Source organism: Oryx dammah, unplaced genomic scaffold (assembly GCF_014754425.2).
Source record: "Oryx dammah isolate SB20612 unplaced genomic scaffold, SCBI_Odam_1.1 HiC_scaffold_25, whole genome shotgun sequence".
Lineage (NCBI taxonomy): Eukaryota > Metazoa > Chordata > Mammalia > Artiodactyla > Bovidae > Oryx > Oryx dammah.
This window is the reverse complement of record NW_024070209.1, coordinates 103486784-103506308: the sequence shown is the minus strand read 5'-3', so window position 1 is coordinate 103506308 and position 19525 is coordinate 103486784. Positions and strand designations below refer to the sequence as shown.

The 19525-nt window shown below is 63.3% G+C and overlaps 1 protein-coding gene across 12 annotated transcripts in view; it reads left to right on the top strand.

The window, feature by feature from the left end:
* Window positions 1-722: 722 nt before the first annotated feature.
* VAV2 (vav guanine nucleotide exchange factor 2) overlaps window positions 723-19525 on the top strand; it is a 171752-nt gene continuing 152949 nt past the window's right edge. For 8 of the 12 annotated variants that reach the window (XM_040225568.1, XM_040225567.1, XM_040225564.1 and 5 more), the window contains exon 1: window positions 725-1000. In XM_040225568.1, coding sequence (XP_040081502.1) covers window positions 797-1000 — 204 coding nt within the window. In that variant the 5' untranslated portion in view covers window positions 725-796. Of the gene's footprint in view, window positions 1001-19525 lie in introns of all 12 variants that reach the window. The other 4 variants (XM_040225563.1, XM_040225561.1, XM_040225572.1 and 1 more) reach the window with 4 other exon arrangements.

Genomic DNA, 19525 nt, shown 5'->3' with positions numbered 1-19525 from the left:
GACAAGGGCCACCTCCCGAGCTCCTCCTGAAACGCAGGAGGGGCGCAGAGACCACGACCGGCCGTCACTCCACAGGCGAGGTCGCGCGCCCGGGGCGCAGAGGTTCCCCAAAGTCCTGGTGCCTCTCGGAGAAAGTCCTCGGGCTCGGGGCCGCGGCCGCGCCGCTGCCCCCGCCCTGCGCAACTTCGGAGAGCGGCCGCGGGGCAGGAAGTGGGGGACGAGGGGGCGGGGCCGGCGAGCCTGGCTCCGCCCCCACCCCGCCCCGGGCCGCGCCCCCGCGCCCCCTGCACCCCGGAGCCGCCGAGCTGCAGAGTCGGATCGCCGGGCACCGCGCGCTGAACTCGAAGGCGGGGCGAACAAAGCGGCGGCGGCGAGGGCGGCCCAGGCCCCGGACGCGCGGAGCGAGCGACCCTCCGGGCCTTTGTCTCGGGCGGGGCAGAAGCTGCGGCGGCCGCGGGGCGCCCCGAGCGCAGAATGAGGCGCCGGGCGGCGCGGATCGAGGGGCGCTGCGGCGGTGGGCTGCGCGGAGCCCGGCCCGGGGCCTGGAGGGACTTGCGTGTGTGAAGGGGGGACCCGGCCGGCTGCCCGGCGCCCGCCCCGCGACCGCACGTGGGCGAGGAGCCGAGGAGGCGGAGGAGGAGGGGACGCGCGGCGGCGCGGCTGGGGGCCCGGGGCCGCCCGCGCGAAGCCCCGCCCCGGCCGCCGAGCCCCGCGCGGGCGGGCGGGATGCCCCGCGGCCGCCGCACTTTGGCCGGAGCGCGGCCCTGAGCTGGCCGGCCCGGCGGACGCGGGCGCCATGGAGCAGTGGCGGCAATGCGGCCGCTGGCTCATCGACTGCAGGGTCCTGCCGCCCAACCACCGCGTCGTCTGGCCCTCGGCCGTGGTCTTCGACCTGGCCCAGGCGCTGCGCGACGGCGTCCTGTTGTGCCAGCTGCTGCACAACCTCTCCCCCGGCTCCATCGACCTCAAGGACGTCAACTTCCGGCCGCAAATGTCCCAGGTGAGGGGCCGGGCGCGCCGGGAGGGGCTCCGGGGCCCGGATCCCAGCAGCAGCCTCGGGGACGTCGGCGGGCGGCTGGACGGGGAGCCGAGAGTAGACGCGCCCCGGGCTTTGGAGCCGGCTGCTTCGAGGGGCGATCCCTGGAGGCACGAAGTTAGCCAAAGTCCCCCAAGCCCGGGGCGCGCCTCCGCCGCCTCCGGGCACTGCCTGGGAGCGCCCGCTGCTGGGTCCGCGCCTCCCGGGAATGTGGGCACATCGAGCCCCGGCGGGGCGCTCACCACCGCCGCCCTCCCTCTTGGGCCTTGGCGTCGGGACCCAGCGAGTCCCGGCCCTTGCGGACCCCAGAGATCCGGCCGCGCCGGTGGCCTCCTCAGGCGTAGTGTCCCTTGGCATTGCGCCTGGTGGCTGGACGCCCTGGAAGGCGAAACGACAGGCAGCGGGCCCCGGGGCGCGGCGGGAGGGGCCGGCGGAGCCGGGAGCCCTAGCCGGGCAGGGAGAGCGGGTGGGCCGGCGCCGCCCCCTCGCCGGCCCCAGCCTCCTCCTGACCCCCGTGGGAGGGGGCAGGCAGCGCCGCGACCCCGGGTCGTGCAACTTGGTGGGAACCAGAGCCCCTCGTGGCTTCCCCAGGACCCTCGAGCGTGGCCTTTGTCGCGGCGGAGGCGCATGTGGCTGCCCGGCAGGCAGACAGGAAAATGTCTGCTTGGCCGGCAGGAGCTGCCTCTCTGGCTTGTAAGGAACTTGGTGAAGACTTAAGCAGAGGGCAGGCTGCTTCCTGCTCTCCTGGCCCCTCAGCCCCACCCCAGCACCTCTGAGGGGGCCATCCCGCAGCAGGCCAGCAGCAGAGCCCCTCTTCTGCGACCCTTGGCAAGCCTGGAGGGACAAGGGCCCTTCACAAGCGTGACATCCGAAGTGAGGTGGGGAGGAGGGATGGCATGAGTCACTGCTTTTCCAGGCTGGACTGCATGCCCTCTGCCCTTTGGCTGTGACCGCGTTTCCAAGGAGATGGGGGCACCCCCCCATCCCCCAGGAGGATAGGGTGGCCTCTGACAAAGAGGAGTCCTGAGGGGGCAGGGGGCCACCCTCCCTCTCCACGGTGGCGCATGGCCCAGGGAGGGCCCCAAGCTCCCTGAAGCCAGCGCCGACCCGGGCCCTCTCAGTGCTGAGCAGCCCCAGGTCCTGGGGCTGGGTGCCCTGATTGCGGGGTGCTCTTACAGATCCAGTCCTCTCCCTGGGGGGCTGGGAGGAACTTACCCGTTTTAGGGCTGGAGGAACTGAGGGGAGGAGGAGCTGCTGGGGCAGAGCTGCTGGGGCAGAGCTGGGCCCAGAGTGTCTGCCTCTGGCTGTGAGCAGCAGGGCTGCCCACCCCCCACCCCAGCTGATTGGCAGAGGGGCACAGCCAAGGCTGGGTCTTGGAGCTGCCCCCCCCACCCCCGCCCCGCTGGGCACTGGTAGGTGGCTGGCTCAGCCCCAGTGCTGGAAATGCAGAGACTTCCTGGGGTCCCTGGAACCCCCCACCGCAGCCTGGGTGAAGGGGCGAGTGTCTGTCTTCATGGCCACATGCTCTTAGTGAGGTGGGCACCGTCGCCTGCTGCCAGTGACCGCTTTAAGGGCCTCAGTTTCCCCATTTGTGTAGTGGGGACGGCAGTAGTGGCCACCTTACAGCCCTGATGGAGGGCTGCACGAGGGAAGGTGGAGAACGTCCTCAGTGCTGTGCGATGACTGAACGTTAGCGGCCTTCCCTGGACCTGGGCAGGCATGGCCCCTTGTGGCTGATGGCTGGCCCCCCCTGCCTGTCGTCTCATGGAGGGTGGAGCTGGCCATACCGGTTTTTGTATGTCTGTGGCTGGCACGGGGTTGGTTGTGGGTGCTCCGTAAACCTGGGCTAGCTGGGGAGCCCTGTCTGTGTCTTCCCAGTTTTAAAGAACATTCTGTGGGCCGCGTCTGGCTGTGCAGGGTTTGGGAGAGGAACGTGGGGTCTGTCTGCGTGGCTGTTCTTTGCTGTCTGGGGCGCTTCCATGCCCGAGACGGAGGAGGGAAGAGGATGCGGTCCTCCTGGTCCGTGGTGATTGCATCCCGAGAAAACCGCAGCTGCCCCTTCTTACCCGTCCTGGGAGGCACAGGCCGCCCTTGTTCCTTTCTTACTATGTTTTTGGGTGCGTTGGGTCTTTGCTGCTGCGCGTGGACTTTCTCTGGCTGCAGCAAGCAGCTGCTTTGTTGTGACGCGTGTGTGCGTGACCCTCTCCTCACCTCACTGCAGGGGATTCTCTTGTTTCGGGGCGTGGGGTCTAGGCGCACGGGATTAGTTGCTCTGTGGCAAGTGGGGTCTTCCCCGACCAGGGATCGAACCCGAGTGCCCTGCATTGGCGGGCGAGTTCTTAACCAGAGAGCTGCTGGGGAAGTCCCCACCCCTGTTTCATAAATCAGACAACTACATCTCAGAGAGGGCGAGAGACTTGCCCCAGGTCACACAGGTAACTGGTGGTGAAACGGAAACATGAGGTTGGGCCTCCCTTTCAGGACTGTTTAAATAAATTCTGATTTCAGAAACCTTTTCTCTGGCCTCTTCCTGGCTTTCTGACGGGTGCTCCGGGCCTGCTTCTCAGCTTGTTCCTGGTGTGTGTCTATTTCCACGGGTGGGGCGGGGCGTGCCTGCCTGTTTCCTGTGGGGTCTGGCTACTTTGCTGGTCAGTGGGCGGGGCCCTTCCCATCTCCCTGTGGCCACTGTGTGCCTCTCCATGGCCCCGGCCAGCCCAGAGGCCTGCCCGAAGTCCCCTCGTTCCAGAATGCTGCTCTGGCCTCTCCTGTGACAGGTGACGTCCTATTCTCAGGGCAGTGGAGTGGACCTCCGCTGGGTTGTTGGCCCTGAAGACGCTCGTGTGCACTTACTGAGCGTCTCCCGTGTACAGAGCCAGGAACGAGGAAGGCTTCTCAGGCAGCCCCAGGTTGCTCCTTTGTCCTGCCCTCCTGGAGCTGGCAGGGTGTGCTTTAATTTTTTTTTTTTAATCCAAAATGCCTGGCAGCCACCTTGGGTTTAATTAAACTAATTAGGCATGGCCACAATCTGCTGATCCGAATACGAGATTGTGTGTGTTCCGAGCAGCTTGGGTTATGGCGTCCTGAGGTTGCTGATGCCAGCAGCCAGCCCTTGCCTTTAGTCTGCAGTCTCGACCTTTGGGGACCAGCTGCCCAGCCTCCTGCTCAGAGACACAGGCTGGGGAGGCAGCCCGCAGGGCCAGCAGAGAGGGCTTCCCCTGACCCACACCTCCAGCCTTCCTCGTGCCAACCCCTCTGCCTCCTCCGCCCCCAAGCCTGCGCTGGGCCCATGCTGGGAGACCGCCCCTGCTTTTGGCCTGCGTCTTCCTGTGGGAGCGTCTAGCAGCCACCTCCTCTAGGAAGCCGGCTCTGATTTGACTCCCTCCTGTCCTATAGCGCTGTGAGCCTGGCCCTTGGCCTCTTGTGTCCCGGTGTGAACCTCTGACCCTGCGCTGCCCACGGTTTGCTACAGTGACAAGCATCCCTCAGGACACGCTCGCTGCTCACCCTTCCAAACCCTGGAGTTGGTTAGATTGCCCTCCCTCCCCAGGGCCGTGTGATGTGAGCCCTCCCAAGGGGTCTCTGGGCCTCTGACAGCCGTCCCCCCGTTTGCTCCTGGGTCATTCTGAGCCTTCCTTTGAGAAACAAGCGCAGCCTGGCAGGCGCCTGGTCCCCGCTCTGAGATGCTTTCGGCGAGCCGGACGCGCAGCAGTCCGTTGAGGCGCCCGAGGATAGAGAAGTGCCCTTTGAGTGTCCGGAGAGTCCCTGAGCGCAGGCAGGGAGACACGGTTCCCAAGGTTTCGGGGTGAGGCCCCCAGGCTGGCAGGGAGCAGGGAGACAAGGGCCCGTTCCCAGGGAAGCAAGGAAGCCTTTTCTGCTAAGTCCGATTTTGTTTTGACTTTGAACTTGTTTTGACACTCGTGAGAGGCTGTTGGCGCCCTGTACCGCCACAGGTCTCCTACAGACGAGGTCCCCTCCGCAGCTCCCCGGATCCAGAAGACAGTGGCGAGGCTGCCACCACCGAATCCACCCGAATCTGGACCCGAGTCTCCACAGATGCCCGTTTCAGCCAAGGGTCCACCTGGGGGCCGGGACGGCCGCTCCGCCTCACCTTGATTTTCCCGACCTTGCCGCTTTTGAAGCTTCCCCTTTGTTGCGGAATGTCCCTGTCTTGGGGTTCAACCGCCGGTTCCTCGTGTTGGATTCAGGCTTTGGACCTGGAGCGGCCACGCGGTGCCCCCTGGATCCTGTCTTGCAGGGGTGCGGGGTTTCTCGCTGGGGGTGGCAGCTTGAAGTCCTTCGACGCCGCGGTGTCCGTCTCCCCGTGTAGGTCGCGAATGTTCTCCGGGAGGTGCGTTGAGCAGGTGCTTGCTCCCCGTCTCTGCCCTTCCCATTGCCTTGCCTTGCTCTCTTTCTGCCGCTCCGGATTGTGGTTTCCTCTTCCCTTCCACGGATTCCCGTCAGTCACCATCACTCTTCATTTTGATGCTCAGATGGTCTCAGGCTGGACCAGGGGCCGCTGCTTCAAGCTGCTTCTGTGTGTCTTTTTGACACGTTCCCACCGTTTTTTGAGCTCTGTCGCCTTCCTAGCACAAGAGACTTGAGGTCATCTTGTATTTTATTTTGTCCCAGCTCAGGAACCAGCTGTTGGTGTAAGGGGCCCCGGGTCTGCGGTGTGGAGGTGGGTGTGAAGCTGGGATCTGGCTGCAGACACACCTCTGCTGTGGTGTCCCTGCCTCCGCTTAGCGCTCAGACCTGGGCAGTGTGTGCGCGTGTGCTCCAAGTAAACACAGACGTGTGTGTGTGTGTGTGTGTGTCTTGTGTACACAGAGGGCTACACGCATTCACGTTTCTATTTGTTTTCTGTCTGGAGCGGTGCCGCCAAGTAGAAAAATGTGAGCCACATCCATCTCTTAAAAAATTCCTGGTGGTCGTATTAAAAAAGTAAAGAGAGCTGCGTCACATTAATTCTAAGACTACACTGTGCGTAACCCACGCCCAAGGGGCCAGAAATCAGATCTGTGGGGATGGAGAAGGCATATTCTTTTCCCGCATCAAGTGCAGATGTACCGAGAGAAAAGAGCAGATACCCAGTACATCTGTGGTATTAAAATTTCATGCGAGGAGGGCGATTAGGACAAATGCCTGGGAAGGCTCCTGAGGGGAGTGATGCCGAAGATTTCCTGAGCACTGGCATTTCCAGGTGGCGGGGTCCGTGGGCACCCAGTGGGTACCCCCGGGCTGGTGTGGGGGAGGGGAGCGCAGAGGCCGGGGGTGGGGGACCCCCGGGCGCTGACCTGCTGGCCGGAGGAGCCGTTGCAGCTTGGGTGTGTGTGTCGGAGGGGAGGGCAGGAGCTGAGGCTTGGGTCTGGAGTCGGCAGGGAAGGCTGGCGGGCGTCCCCTGCCCTGGTCGTGGGTGGGGACGGGCTGGCGGTGGGGGAACGTGGTTTGTTCGTGCTGTGGGTGCAGATGACAGCCCCCGGCTTTGGGGTGACCGCTGGCCGGCAGGGACAGCACTGCTGAGTCCCGGGTGGGAGGCTGTGCTGAGGGGTGACCCATGGTGTCCGTTTGTGGCCTGGGGCCTGGAAGCGGGGCGTGTCAGTGCTGGAAATGAGGACTCAGCTGTGCCTGGGCCCAGGGCCTGACCAGGGCAGGTAGCCACACGGTGACCCCACTCTGGGGCCTCGTTGGAGCCATTTCTGGCCCTGAGGTTCCACATGACTGCGGCTGGCCCCTCGCGGACAGCCAGGTGCCCTCCGGCCCCGCCGTCTGTCCCTGTGTCCCGGCCGTGCCTGCGGCTGAGGTTTCCCAGGACGAGGGCAGGGCTGCTGGGATGACGCCCAGGTGGACCTCTCTCCTGACTGCCCCTTGGGTCCTGCTCCTGCCCTGGCGCCCAGCCGGCCACCACCGCCCGTCTTCCCAGATCAGGAGTTGGCAGATGCTGTCTGTCGAGGGCCAAGTAGTAAATATTCCGGACCCCGTGGGCCAGATGGTCCCCTCGCCAACACTGGACTCTGCCCTCATTTGGCGAAGGCGGTCTGGGTGATTTGTGAAGGAGTGGGGGTCTGTGCGCCCGTGAAATGTTTTCATGGAGAAGGAGATGTGAATTTCGGATACTTTTCATGTGTCACGAATTAACTATTTTTTTTTTTCCTAACCATTTAAAAACGTGAAAACCTCTCTTAGCCCGGAGGCTGGGGAGAGCCAGGCTGCGGTTCACCTGCTCAGAGCTCTTCCCAGAGCCTGCGCCTGCCTGCGCCGGTGTCGTGGTCCCCGGGGATCCTCCCCTCCCCGTTCCCATCACAGTTTGCAATTATGTCTCCATTTGTATCCAGAGCCCTTGGCACGGGCTGCTCAGGCAGGAACTGCTCCAGGGAACAAAGCTTCCTCCCGGCTCACCTGGTGCCGGAAACTGTGCTGAGTGCGGTGGCGATGACCTCACCGCGTCCCCGGAGCCTGTGTGGCCTGGGCTTCTGCGCCCTCCGCCCGCTGAGCTGCCTGCAGCGGCTGTGGAGGGGGCGCCCGCTTGGCCGCTTGGCTGCGGCGAGAACCCTGTGATGGCGTGCCACTGGCTGGCCGGGCCTCGATGGCGTGCCACTGGCTGGCCGGGCCTCGGTCTCCCTGCTTGGACCGGGGCTGACTGTGGCTGCCTCTCAGGCCGTCGGGAGGATTTGGAGAGAAAATGTGGACCTGCCTCCCGCCAGGCCTGGGAAGCCTCCGAACGCCGTGCCTCCACCCCACGCCCAGGGGGCCAGCTTGCTCCCGCAGGCTGGTCACTGGCCCTGGCTCGCCGGCAGCCTCCCGGGGCAGGGCCTCCACCATCCACCTGGCCTCCCTTCGCCTCTGACGGCTGTAAGGCCCCTTGGTGGTATGGCCCCCTGTGGGAAGCCAAGGCCCTGGGTTTTCCACCCCCCTCCTGCCCCAGGTGGTGTGTGTGGGGGGCATGGAGGACCCTGGGCCCAAGTGGAGGACCCAGGCCAGTGGGCAGCACCCTGCCCCTTCGCCTGCTGGTGACGGGGGCCGGCTGCCCAACAGAAAGGATCTCACCCGTTCTCTCTGCCACTTCCTTCTGAGCGGCTCTTGGCTGGCTGGCGCAGTACTTGCAGTCCTGTCCTTTGGGGCTGGGCTGGTCCTCAGCCGATGTGGATGTTCAGGTTCCTGGGGGCAGGGAGGCCACGGAGGGCTTCATGGAGGAGGTGGCGCCTGAACTGCCCTGGGAAACCAGATGCCTTCAGGTAACTCAAGGTTGGTGGTTACTGCAGGGGTGGGGCTCAGTGGGGGCGGAGGCAGGGGTAGGGGGTTCCCACTCTGCACCCCCCACTGCCCCCGGCAGGTGGCTGCTGCCTGGCCATGCCCTGTCCCGAGAAACTTTGCTCCCTGGCAGGCCGGCCATGGCACTTTCCCTGGGCCTCGGGAGACCCTGTGAGGTGCAGGGCTGGGCGGCTGTGCCCCGTGAATGGAGGGGTGATAGACGGCCCTGGGACACCCAGCCGCCCAGGTCTCTTGGCCTCTAGAGTGCCCTTCACTTTGCTCCTCTGTCTCTGCCAGCTAAACAGCCTTGGCATGGTCCCCGTGGGTGAGGAGGCGGGGGATGTGCAATGCCTGAACCCAGAGCCGGCCGGCTGCCCAGCTCCACCTTGACGCTCAGTGGGTGGTGCCCCTGCCCTGCCGCTCCACACCCTCACGCTGGGCGGCTGGCCCTTTGTGGCCTGGGGCTCTGCTCCTCCCTGGTGAAGCCCCTGAGCTCGACCCAGTAGGGCAGTTGGGGCGGGGGCGCAGACAACGCGTGCCCCACAGACCTCATCTGTGCCGGGTCGGGAGCTGGCTCTTGGCCTGGGTGGGATGGACCCTCCCACCGCCCCCCAGCCAGGGAAGCTTCCAGTTCAGCCTGGACGACCCCCCTCTCCCTGCTCCGTCCGTGTTCTCAGTCCTCTGAGGCGCCACACTTTCCGGGGACTCTCCGGAGGTCAGCATCCTGTGGCCGCACAGACTGTTTCAGTTTCTGAATCCCAGACATAAACAAGAATAATAAGCACGCGGACCCAGATGGAGGTGGGGCAGTGCTCAGGGTGCCCGCCGGCCGGGACAGGACCCCGTGGGGCGGCCCCCATGTGAAGCTCCCTACCTTCGGAAGCTTGCGTGTTGCTGGGAATGCACGCTCTGTTTTGTGGGACCTGTCATCACTTCGGAGTTTATATAAGTATTAAAATACTTATCTTAACACACTTCCTCCTCTTCCCCTTGAGCCAGTTTGAACTTCAGGCTGTAAACGCTTGTGTTGGCTTGTTTGGTTTTGTGCTTTTGGTTACAAAGGCAGCTTGCGGATGTGGTATCCAGTGAGAGCGGGTCCGGGCGGGCGGGAGTGCGGCCGCCAGCCGCCTGGCCTCCCATCCCGCCGTGGGCTCGGTGGCTTCCAGGCCTTTCCAGGGATGGGCCCCCACCCGACCTTTCCCTGAAGCCTCGTTGTCATCTCTGCCGGGTCGGGCACTTTGCTGTCATCTGCTGTCAGAGGGTTTTTGAGATGTCCCCACACTGCCTCCAGACCAGTTCATCCGCTCTGCTGGGGCTTCGAGGCTGCAGCAGGAGGCGTGCGTGCTGGAACGAAGGGGGCGGCAGGGCAGCGTGCGAGGGGGTGCGTCGCCTGACTGCAGTCCCCTCGCAGGTGGGCAGGTTTTGATTCCAGACGTTTCTCTGCTCCGCACGCCTCCCCGTCCCTCCCAGCCCTGCCTTTGCCCGCCTCCCTCTGAGACACACTGTGCATACTTCTCCAGGCTTCCTCCACATCTGCCTCATGGTCGTATTTGTCTCACACGCGTAGGATGCCATCAGGGGTAGGGTGCAGGCACGGTGCGGAGCTTGTGGGTGACCCTCGACCCCGGCCCCCGGGTGAGGGGCCAGTGCAGCCCTCTTGGCTGTGGCTCCGAGTCGCCGAGTCGCCGGCCCGGCCACGCAGTCCTGGGCTGGACTCACCCGGCTGGCCCTCCTCACGCAGGGGTTCCAAGGCCTGGGTTTTGGTTTCCTCCTTGTGGGGCTGGCTGTGGTCGGCAGAAGTGTTCCTGCCGGGTTTGGCCGAGTGAAGGTGGAGGGTCATGCATGCAGCATGGACTTCCCCATCTTTCAGCCACAATGGGTGTCTGGTTCCCGGTGCCCGGCGCTCAGGGCAGCTGGAGAGGTTTAGTGTGTTCATGCCTCCAAGGCCCCCTGGGGAGGTGGAAGGTTCTAGACCCTTAAGGTCCTGAAGCCACATCCTGAGACGCTCCCTCCCTGGCCCTAAGCTCCGAGACCCTCCCTTTTCCCTCCACGCCAGAGGCGGGGCATCTGAGCTCCCTTCCCCGGGCTTGTCTGGCTGCTGGGACTGGAGACAAGCATCGAAGAGTCTTGGGTGAGAGGGGTGCCTCTCAGAGCCGAGCCGCTTTCGTCTCCGCCTGGCAGATCGCTCGCTCGGGTGGATTCTGAGCGCCCATCCGGATGCGGGAGGTCTCTCTCTGCCTGAGGTGGTTCAATTCCTTTGTCACCACAGGGCTCAAAGGAAGCAGGTGGGAGGCAGGGCTGCAGGATATGACGGGCTGCAGGCTGGAGACGGGGCGGGTGGTCCCCCTGGTTCCCCTCCGATCTGCTGCGTGCCCTCCCCTGCCCTCTGGATTGCTCGCCATAAAGGGACCAGACACCCCTCTCGCGCGATGGCGGGTCACAGTCGGTGTGGCGAGGGCCTGGGGCTGGAGCCTGGGCTTTGCCACGGATCTCTGTGGGCCCCTGAGCTTGACCTTCATGGAGCCTCTTCCACGGCAGGTGATGGGTAAATAGCGTGTGGTCTAACCAGTCATTGGGGTGCCCTCAGCCATAGATAGGGAACAAAGCCCGGAGACCCTCTGGCATGGGTGGGCCTCAGAAACGTTATGCTGAGTGACAGGAGCCAGACACAGGAGGACAAGCGCCGCGTGATTCTGTTTCTGTGAAATGCCAGGACATGCAAATCCACGGACACAGAGGGCAGGTTGCTGGTCGCCGGGGAGGGGTGTGGGAGGGAAAGCGGGGGAGGGGGGTGACTGCCAATGGGTACAGCTCTGTTTGGGGTGACGGAAGGTTCTGGAATTAATAGCGGGAGTCGTTGCACAGCATGGGAAGGTTCTAGATTTTGTTAGTGTTTTTCTTTTTTTGGCTGGGCTGTGAGGCTTGCGGGGTTTTCGTTCCCCGACCGGGGATTGAACCGAGGCCCTGGCAGTGAAAGCAGTGAGTTCTCACCACGAGACCACCAGGGAGTCCCTCATATGGGTTGCTGCTGCTTGGTCGTCAAGCCATGGCTGACTCTGGCGCCCCCTTGGACTGTAGCCCTGCAGGCTCCTCTGTCCAGGGGTTTCTCCAGGCAAGAACACTGGAATGAGTTGCCGTTTCCTCTTCCCAGGGGATCCTCCCGGCCCAGGGATTGAAGCCCTGTCTCCTGCGTTGGCAGGCGGGTTCTTTACCCCTGAGCCACCAGGGAGGCCCATGTTCTATACGCCTTAACGCAATGAACAGGAGCACTGCCCTCGTGGGGTTGCGGGGAGAATTTCGAGAGGAGTTCACGGAGGTGCATGGCCTGGACACCTGCCCCCGAGCTGGTCCTTCCTCCGAAAGGAATGTCAAGTCACGTCCGATGACCGCAGGTGCGTCAAGGCAGATACACGGATAGCGTCTACTTGCTTACTTTTAAAGAGTCTTTTGCCGTGCACCAGTTTTAAAGTCGTTACTGAATTTGTTCCAGGGCTGTTTCTGTTTCACTTTTTTGGCCCCGAGGCACATGGGGTCTTTGCTCCCTCCCCATGCCCCTTGTGTTAGAAGCTGAAGTCGTAACCACTGGACTGTCAGGGAACCCCCCGAATAGTGTATTTAGATATCTGAAACATTTAAGTATTGTCTCTGACCTAAGACACTTCCGTGGGCCCTTAGCAGTGCCAGCCCACGGCGCCTGTGGGGTGAGCCAGGCCCGCGGGGCCCGCCCCGGTCCACACAGGACAGGGAAGGGAGAGACTGTGTCTGTCATTGGTCCGTCCTGTGATGTTGGGTAAATCACCTGCCTTGTCTGTAGCCTGGGGACGCGGGTGCTGACCGCAGGGGTTCCGAAAGCTGGATGAGCTCCTCTGGGTGGCAAGATCTGCCCAACATCCAGCCTAAGCCCCACTCCACCCCCGTGTGGGGGGGTCTCAGGCTGGGCCCGGGGAGCCGCCCTAAGATGAGACGGGAGGTGAGCCAGGGGGGCCGGGAGGGGGCCGGGGGCCGTGGCCTGCCTCCTGCAGCAGCTTCCTGCCGTGGGCGCCGAGCACTCGGGGGGACTGTCCTCGAGGGGCACGGCCCGGGGTTGAGGAACCCGGGCCCCTGTCACCGCTCCTGGGTTCTGGGCAGACAGCAGTGCTGGGCGGCCCTGGGGCGGTCAGCCCTGCGGGTGTTGGGCCCCGGGGTGGACGTCGGGCCCCGGGGTGGTCAGCCCTGTGGATGTCGCCTGCCGCTGCTGAGGGAAGTGGCTGTCTGTGCGGGTCGGGAGGTGGTGACGTGACACCTTCCCTCTCTCCGCTCCGGTAGCTTTCCCCGGAGTCCCTGTTGGCAGAGGATCTGGAGAAGGACCGGGCCCCTCTGTAGGCAGTAACCGGGCTGGCTTCGGAAGGTGGCTGTGGATGACCTGGGAGTCGGTGGAGGAGGAGACTGGGGAAGACCTGGGCTCCATCATTGCTCGGGGCTCCGTGTCGGGTGGGCGGGGGAGCTGGGGCTGTGTGTGCCCCCACCAGCCTAGGTGGGGGCAGGGGTGTGGGGGCCCCCGTCTAGGTGGGGCAGGGGTGTGGGGGCCCCCCCCAGTCTATGTGGGGGCAGGGAACTTTTCTAGAGGAAGTGCCTTTTAGCTGAGCCTCACAGAATGAGTGTGAGTTGGCTCGGTGAGGGTGGGGTGGGGAGGCGTATTTTAGAACAAATCTACAACTCCCTAGCCCCCACTCCTGGCTTATCAATCTCAGGCCGGGCCAAGCCTGGTCAGCCTCTGGCTCTGAGTCTGCTTCCTGCTTTCTCCTCTTCCTCCTCGATTGTCTGTCCTCTTGGCCCAGCGGCCGTGTCTCTGCAGAGGCCAAGTAGGAACTGGGCGCTCACCTCACTGATGTCCGACACCCTGCCTTCCTGCACAGGGGGCACCCTAATGTGGGGGCTGATGGGATGGGTCGATCTGACCAGCCACCGTCCCTGGGGGCCCAGGTGGGGTCCCAGGAATGAGGGGTCTGCCCTTGATGGGCCGTCTGGGGATTGACGGCTGGACGGTTTCTTTGGCCACATCTTCCTGCCCTGGTGGGTCGAGGCTCCTTCTCTCCGTCTCCTGTTCCTGCCTGTGAGACGGCGCTTGGGGGGTTTCTGCTGGTGGCCTTGGGGGACAGATGCTCTATGAGGGGTGGGTCCTCGGATGACGGTCCCCACCCGGGGGCATGGGAGGGAGCCAGGCATTTGCAGGCACCTGAGCCTGTTATTACCTGGTGTCTGACTTGGTAAGTCTCCCGTTGTCTCCGAGTTTTGTGGGAGAACACTGCTTCCTCCTGCTCAGAAGGATCGTGAGGCTGAAGGGGAAGATGCTCGAGCCTGCAAGCTCAGGGCCAGGCTGGGCCCGGTGCCCAGCAGACGGAAGCCTCTGTGTGCAGAAGGGCCGTGTCCTGATGCCCTGTGCCCCACATGCCTTCCTGGAGGTGATGAGAAAAGATGGGCCCTAGGGAGGCCTCGGGCCACTTGCTTTGTGCCTGAGTCTCAGTTGGTCTACCTGTAAAATGGGCCATCCATTCTTCCCCAGATGCCTCCAAGTGTGGAAGGGAAGGGGCTTACCTGGTGGCTCAGCTGGTAAAGAATCCACCTGCAATGTGGGAGACGTGGGTTCCATCCCTGGGTTGGGAAAATCCCCTGGAGAAGGGAAAGGCTCCCCACTCCAGTATTCTGGCCTGGAGAATTCCATGGACTGTCTAGTCTATGGGGTCCCAAAGAGTCGGACACGACTGAGCGAAATGACTGTGGAAGGGAGACGCTCTGGGGCTTCTGGAGTCTCCTCAGGGGAAGCCCAGTGTGTGGACTCACTCTTGAGGGGAGCCGCCTAGTGCCTGACTCCGTGAGTCTCTGTGTCTGGGTGACAAGGCCCCTCTTCTGCCGCTCCTTAAGGAGGGCTGTCCCGGGAGCTGTGATCATCTCTGGGAACCAGCCTGCAGACGCGGCGTCTGCTTCCCCGAGCCACGTGGGTTGTTGGCGGTGTCCCGGAGCATCTCGGCCACTCTGAGTTGGCCGATGACGCGAGATTCCCGGAGCCTCCCCACCCACCACCCCCAGGGCTGCAGGGAGGCTGGAGCTGGGGGTCGACCCGCTGGAGGGTCACGTGCGGGCAGTGTGCTTCCTGCTTGTTTCTGTGGCCGCTGCTGAGGGGTGGGCCGTGGAGGACGCACGCCTTGTCTGAAGTGAATAACCGAGTCAGTGAACCCAGGCTGTGAACCGCACCGTCCGCAGCCCTCATGTGTGTGTGTGTGTGTGTTTGTGTGTGTGTGTGTGTGTGTGTGTGTGCTTACGGTCTGGCTTCTCTCTGCGGTAGGCTGTGCGGCTCTGCTTCTTGGGAGCAGGGTGGCTCACTGCTGGGCCCAAGCGCAGGCGTGGACACCTGGAGTGGACTCTGGAGTCACGAGGCCCGCTCCGTCTGCGTTCCCCCGTGCCCTCTCTGGGCCTCCCTGCATCCCAATACGTCTGGGTGATGACGCCCACCGCCTCTGGTTGTTGGGGGCCCCGAGTCCACTTTCCTTGAGGCGGCCGAGGGCTCTGTGCACCCTAGCTGCTTGGCGGGAGCCCTGCCTGCCTCTTGACCGAGGGCCAGGAAACAGGCAGTGTGGTGGCCTGAACAGTGGGTTCTGTTGATGCTGTGGCCCTGTGGCTGTGGCCCGGCCGTTCCCTGGACCAGCTCTGGGGTCCCCTTCCTGCCCCCTCCCTCCTGCCTGGGCCTCCTGCTGGTGGTGGGAAGTGGTTGGCCCAGGCAGAAGGCCAGAGTGTCACGGCCATGTCTCACCCCGCCCCATGGAGTGGCTCTGGCCCCCAGCCTTGCTCCTGCTTTACCATCTGGTGGCTCCCGGGGGTGCAGGCTGGCACCTCTGGGTGGCGGTGGGGACCACGTCTCCAGCGGGAGTGTCCAGTGCCTCCGACGTCCCCTGGGTGAGACAGAGCCCCCTGTCTCGCCATGCCTGCTCTGGGCTCCTCCTGGGCCTCCTGGCAATGCTGAGGGGGTGACGATTAGTCACACGGTGGAGGCAAAGGGCAGCCCTGTGGCGTAGGCATCATTGGCACCCATTTGACAGGTTTGGAAACTGAGGCTCAGAAAGCACGGGGCTTTGTCTGCGTCGACCCGTTTGAGGTGGAGCTGCGCTGCTGTGGCCTCTGCACCTGCGGCCTCTGCAGCCATTCCCGCAGGACGCAGAGGGCTCCTGCGAGGTGGGAATTTATATCCATCGGGACTCTCCCATCAGCAGTTTGTGGGCTGACACCCCTTCTCTTTACTCAACTCGTGTGTCTTAAAAAAAAAAAATTTTTTTTCCCGAAAAAAGTCTAGATAGAATTTTCACCCACTACTCCCTCCTCATGCAAATAAACCTTGGGAGAAATTGGCCTGTCATCTCTTTGGGTGTACTTGTGGTAATTTAGCTGCTTAAACGAAACATCTGTTAGCCAGGCAGGCTCAGGCCGAGCCGAGCTGTAGAGTCACACGAGAGCGCCAGGGAGGTAATTTATTGCAGGATCGGGGCTCGCCGGCCAGACCGCCAGCCTGCGGGCTCAGCTGGCACCTGAGGCCACTGTGACATGTGGGGCGGGGGGGGCGGAGCTGGGGCTTTTGTGCCGGCCCCTGGGTCCCTGAGGACAGTGGGAATGTCCTCAGATGGGGCCGGCCAGGGGCTGGCGGTGGGCCTCGAAGACGGAGGGAGGTGCTGGGCCTCCTGGGGATGTGTGGGTTCATCCAAGGCCAGGCCTGGGGGAGAGGCCTCCTGGAGCCTGGAGCCCGTGGGCACCCAGGGGGCTTGTGAGCCCAGTGGGTCCTAGCTGTGCCCCCTCCTCCAGGGTGGCCAGGAGCCGGGCTGGGCCTGCCCCACGGCGGACGTGGGCCCTGGACGAGCGCCTCCGTCGCCTTGCTCCCCGCAGTCTCACTTGGCTGCTCTGTAAAATGGGCTGCTCCATGGCTGTGTGAGATCCCGGGGTCTCTGGCCTCGGGTGGGCCTGCTCCCTGGCTCCCGGTGGGTGCTGGGTCACGAGCGGGTCCCACCCTCCACTTTGGAAACTGCCCTCTCCAGGACGCGCCAGGCACTTGTTTCTGTCTGAGTCACTGCGTGGTGTGCGGGGACCGTGCTGGGCCACAGGGGGGCTCTCCCTGGAGGATACCTGGCCCTGGGCCTTTCTGCACCCGTCAGTCGAATGGCGATCACGTCGCTTGCAGTGGGATTCTCCTGGCATGACGGGGTGGGGGTGGGCTGCCTCTTTTCTCGAGGGCCTGCCTTCCCGAGCACTGTTGGGGCTTTCTGTTCTATAAAGTCTGCTGGAAGTCTCACCTCTTCCAGGAAGACCTCCTGGATTTGACCACCTCTTCCTGCAATTGGCACCAGTCCTTTGGACTGTCTGGCTCTTAGGGAACGATTTATTAAGCCTTTGAGCAACTGGCCCTCAGGGTGAGGGAGAGATGGGTGAGACTGTGTTTCCTTTGAGGGGTCCAGAGTCTGGGAGGAGCACGGCAGTGGGGAAGGCCCATGGGAGGAGGGGTCATCCCTCGGGGAGGTGACAGGGCCTCGAAACCACTGCCTTGAAGGAGGCAGGGTGTGGTCGGTGGGTGGGTGGCCTCATCCTGGGGGCCAAGAAGTCCCAGAAGGGGTGGGAGAGAACTCCATGTGCCTGGGTTTCGCTCCAGAAAGTTCTGCTGTGTCTGCAGTGCTGGGAGTGGAGGGCAGGCCCAGAGTCAGGGAGGCTGGGGTGGAGGCGGATGTGGTCACCCCCGCAGGAAAACTGACCGGGCCTGCACTGGCTGGGGAGGAGGGGCTCGGTGGGGTGCAGTGCTGGGGAAGGAGGGAGGGAGACGGCTTCACGGCCCAGGAGGAGGGTGGGCTGGGCTGGCCATCCCTCAGACGTGGGACGCCGCAGAGGGTGCCCCGATGGGGGGCTTGGCTGGCGGGGGCCGTAGGGTGGGGGCCCATCGAGATCCAGCCTTCGGGGCTCAGGGTGGCTTTGGCCGAGGGCCCAGGGAAGCCAGGCTCTCCCGGCCGCTGTCCCAGATTGGCCCTGAGCTGAGCTGGGGGATGCTTCAGCCCCACCCCCGCTGGGCTCTCTGTTTGGCCTTGAGCTTCCGGCTGCTTTTCCGGTTTCTGTGTGACGGACCACATCAGTGTCCAGGCTGGACCTGGGGTTGAGGGGGTGGTCATCCTGGTGTCCTGGCCTCCGCGTGCCAAACCCTGAATCCTCCCGCAGAGCCGGCCGTCGGAAGAAACGCCTTTGGTTGGCGAGGGGCGTGACTCCAGACCGCTCCTCCTCGCCACGCCATCGTCACTCCACTACCAGCTTCGAAGTCCGCGGTCCACGCGGGAGGTTATAAGCAGGCGCTGACGTTCTCACCCAGAAGCGTGGGGTGGGCGTGCCGTGTCCCAGCTCTCTGGGGACGGACAGACCCTCAGCACCTGGTTCACCTCCAGGTAACACCAGGAGGGCCTTTGCAGAGACCCAGCGAAACTGCCTCGATGTAGCTGTGTTATTTTTCAGTGGTTTTTGCCTGTGGAGAGAGTGGTTTTTCTTAAAAAAGGGCATTGCCTCAGATGGCTTTCTTTGGGACGGCTTTATTGCTGTTGATCTAGTAAAGCTTTAATCAGGGAACAGCAGCGCAGTGGGCTCTGTGTAGGGTGGTCTGGCAGCCTGGCTGAGTTTCCGTGGGGGTGAGTGGATGTTTGCTGCCTGTGAGCCAGCGGTCTGGCTCTCATCTTCAAGGCTCGAGCCTGGGTGGGGGCTGACCCAGGGGTGAGCCCGGGGTGTCAGGATGGGGCATCTCTGATTGGCTCTACCTGGGCGTCAGAGAGCGAGGGGGATGTCCTCTCCCGGCCTCTGCTTCTGAGGGTACCAGGTTGTCTGGGTTCTGAACACAGGTGCAGCTTTATCCAGCCCCCGCCCACCCCCCAAGAAGGACCCCATGAGCACGGACCCTGGAGCGTCTGCCCTCTGCAGACCTGGTGGGGGCCGTGCCAGAGATGCTCATACGCACGTGGATTGAGGCTGACTGGTCTGGTACCCGAGGCGGTTGTTGTTCAGTCGCTCAGTCGTGTCTGACTCTTTGCGACCTCATGGACAGCAGCACGACAGGCTTCCTTGTCCTTCACCATCTCCCAGAGCTTGCTCAAACTCTTGTCCAAGGAGTCGGTGATAACCATCCAGCCATCTTGTCCCCTGTCGCCCCTTTCTCCTCTTGCCTTCAGCCTTTCCCAGCATCAGGATCTTTTCAGACCTTCCACCTGATGTGAAGAGTTAGCTCTTCACATCGGGTGGGCCAAAGTATCAGAGCTTCAGCTTTAGCGTCAGTCTTTCCAATAAATATTCAGGGTTGATTTCCTTGAGGGTTGACCGGTTTGATCTCCTTGCAGTCCGAGTTATGTATGGCTGTGAAAGTTGATGCCCAGAGAAGCTCCCCGTGTTAGTCACGGGACGAGGCTGGGTCTGCTGTCTGGAATCTGCTTGTCTCGTCCCCACACCTGCTCCAGAGGCCTTTCCACGCACCTTCTTTCATCTGCTCCAAGGAAGGGGTGTCCTCACCTTCTCACTTTCGTGACATCAGCGGGGACTGGGAGCCGCATATTCTTCGCGTGTCGGCGTTTCTCGGGCGGTGTTCCCAGCGAGACATGGAATCTGCTGTGTTTACATCTGACGGAGCCTTCGTGGCATTTTACACCGTTTTTCAGGGTTCCCTGGTGTATGGAAGCTGCTGACGCCCCAGGCCCCATGACTGGACGCCCACCACCCTCCTTTTTAGAAAGCGTGCTCTGTTTGCCCCTGCTAAGGGTCAGCCCTTCTGAGAGCTCCCTGTGCCAAGGCTCGGTCCAGCTGGCATTCTTGAGTCAGGGGTGCCTCTCTGAGGCCACGTCTGAGGCAAGGCCCCTCCCTTAAAGAGCCTGTCCTCAAGAGGCAGGGGCTGTGTCCACCCAGGGCGCCCCGACCCTCCCCAAACACCGTCCTTGGCTCCAGGCAGTGGCGTCCTCTGGGTTTCTGGCGAGCCCGAGCTAACGACTCTTCTGTGGGTTCATGGTCTGTGGGTTCAGGGCTCTGGTTGATGATAGTGATGAAGCCTCAGGGAGGAAAGGCTCTTTGCACCGAGCCTCCGGGTGCAGGCCCTGATGGTGCTTGTTTCGAGGGAAGGGGCGCCCACTTGCCTGTGTCCCTCAGGGGGTTGTGCAGAGAGCGTCTGTCACACGCTCTGGGAGGGGCCAGCCCTCTGGGTGCAGCCTGGTCATG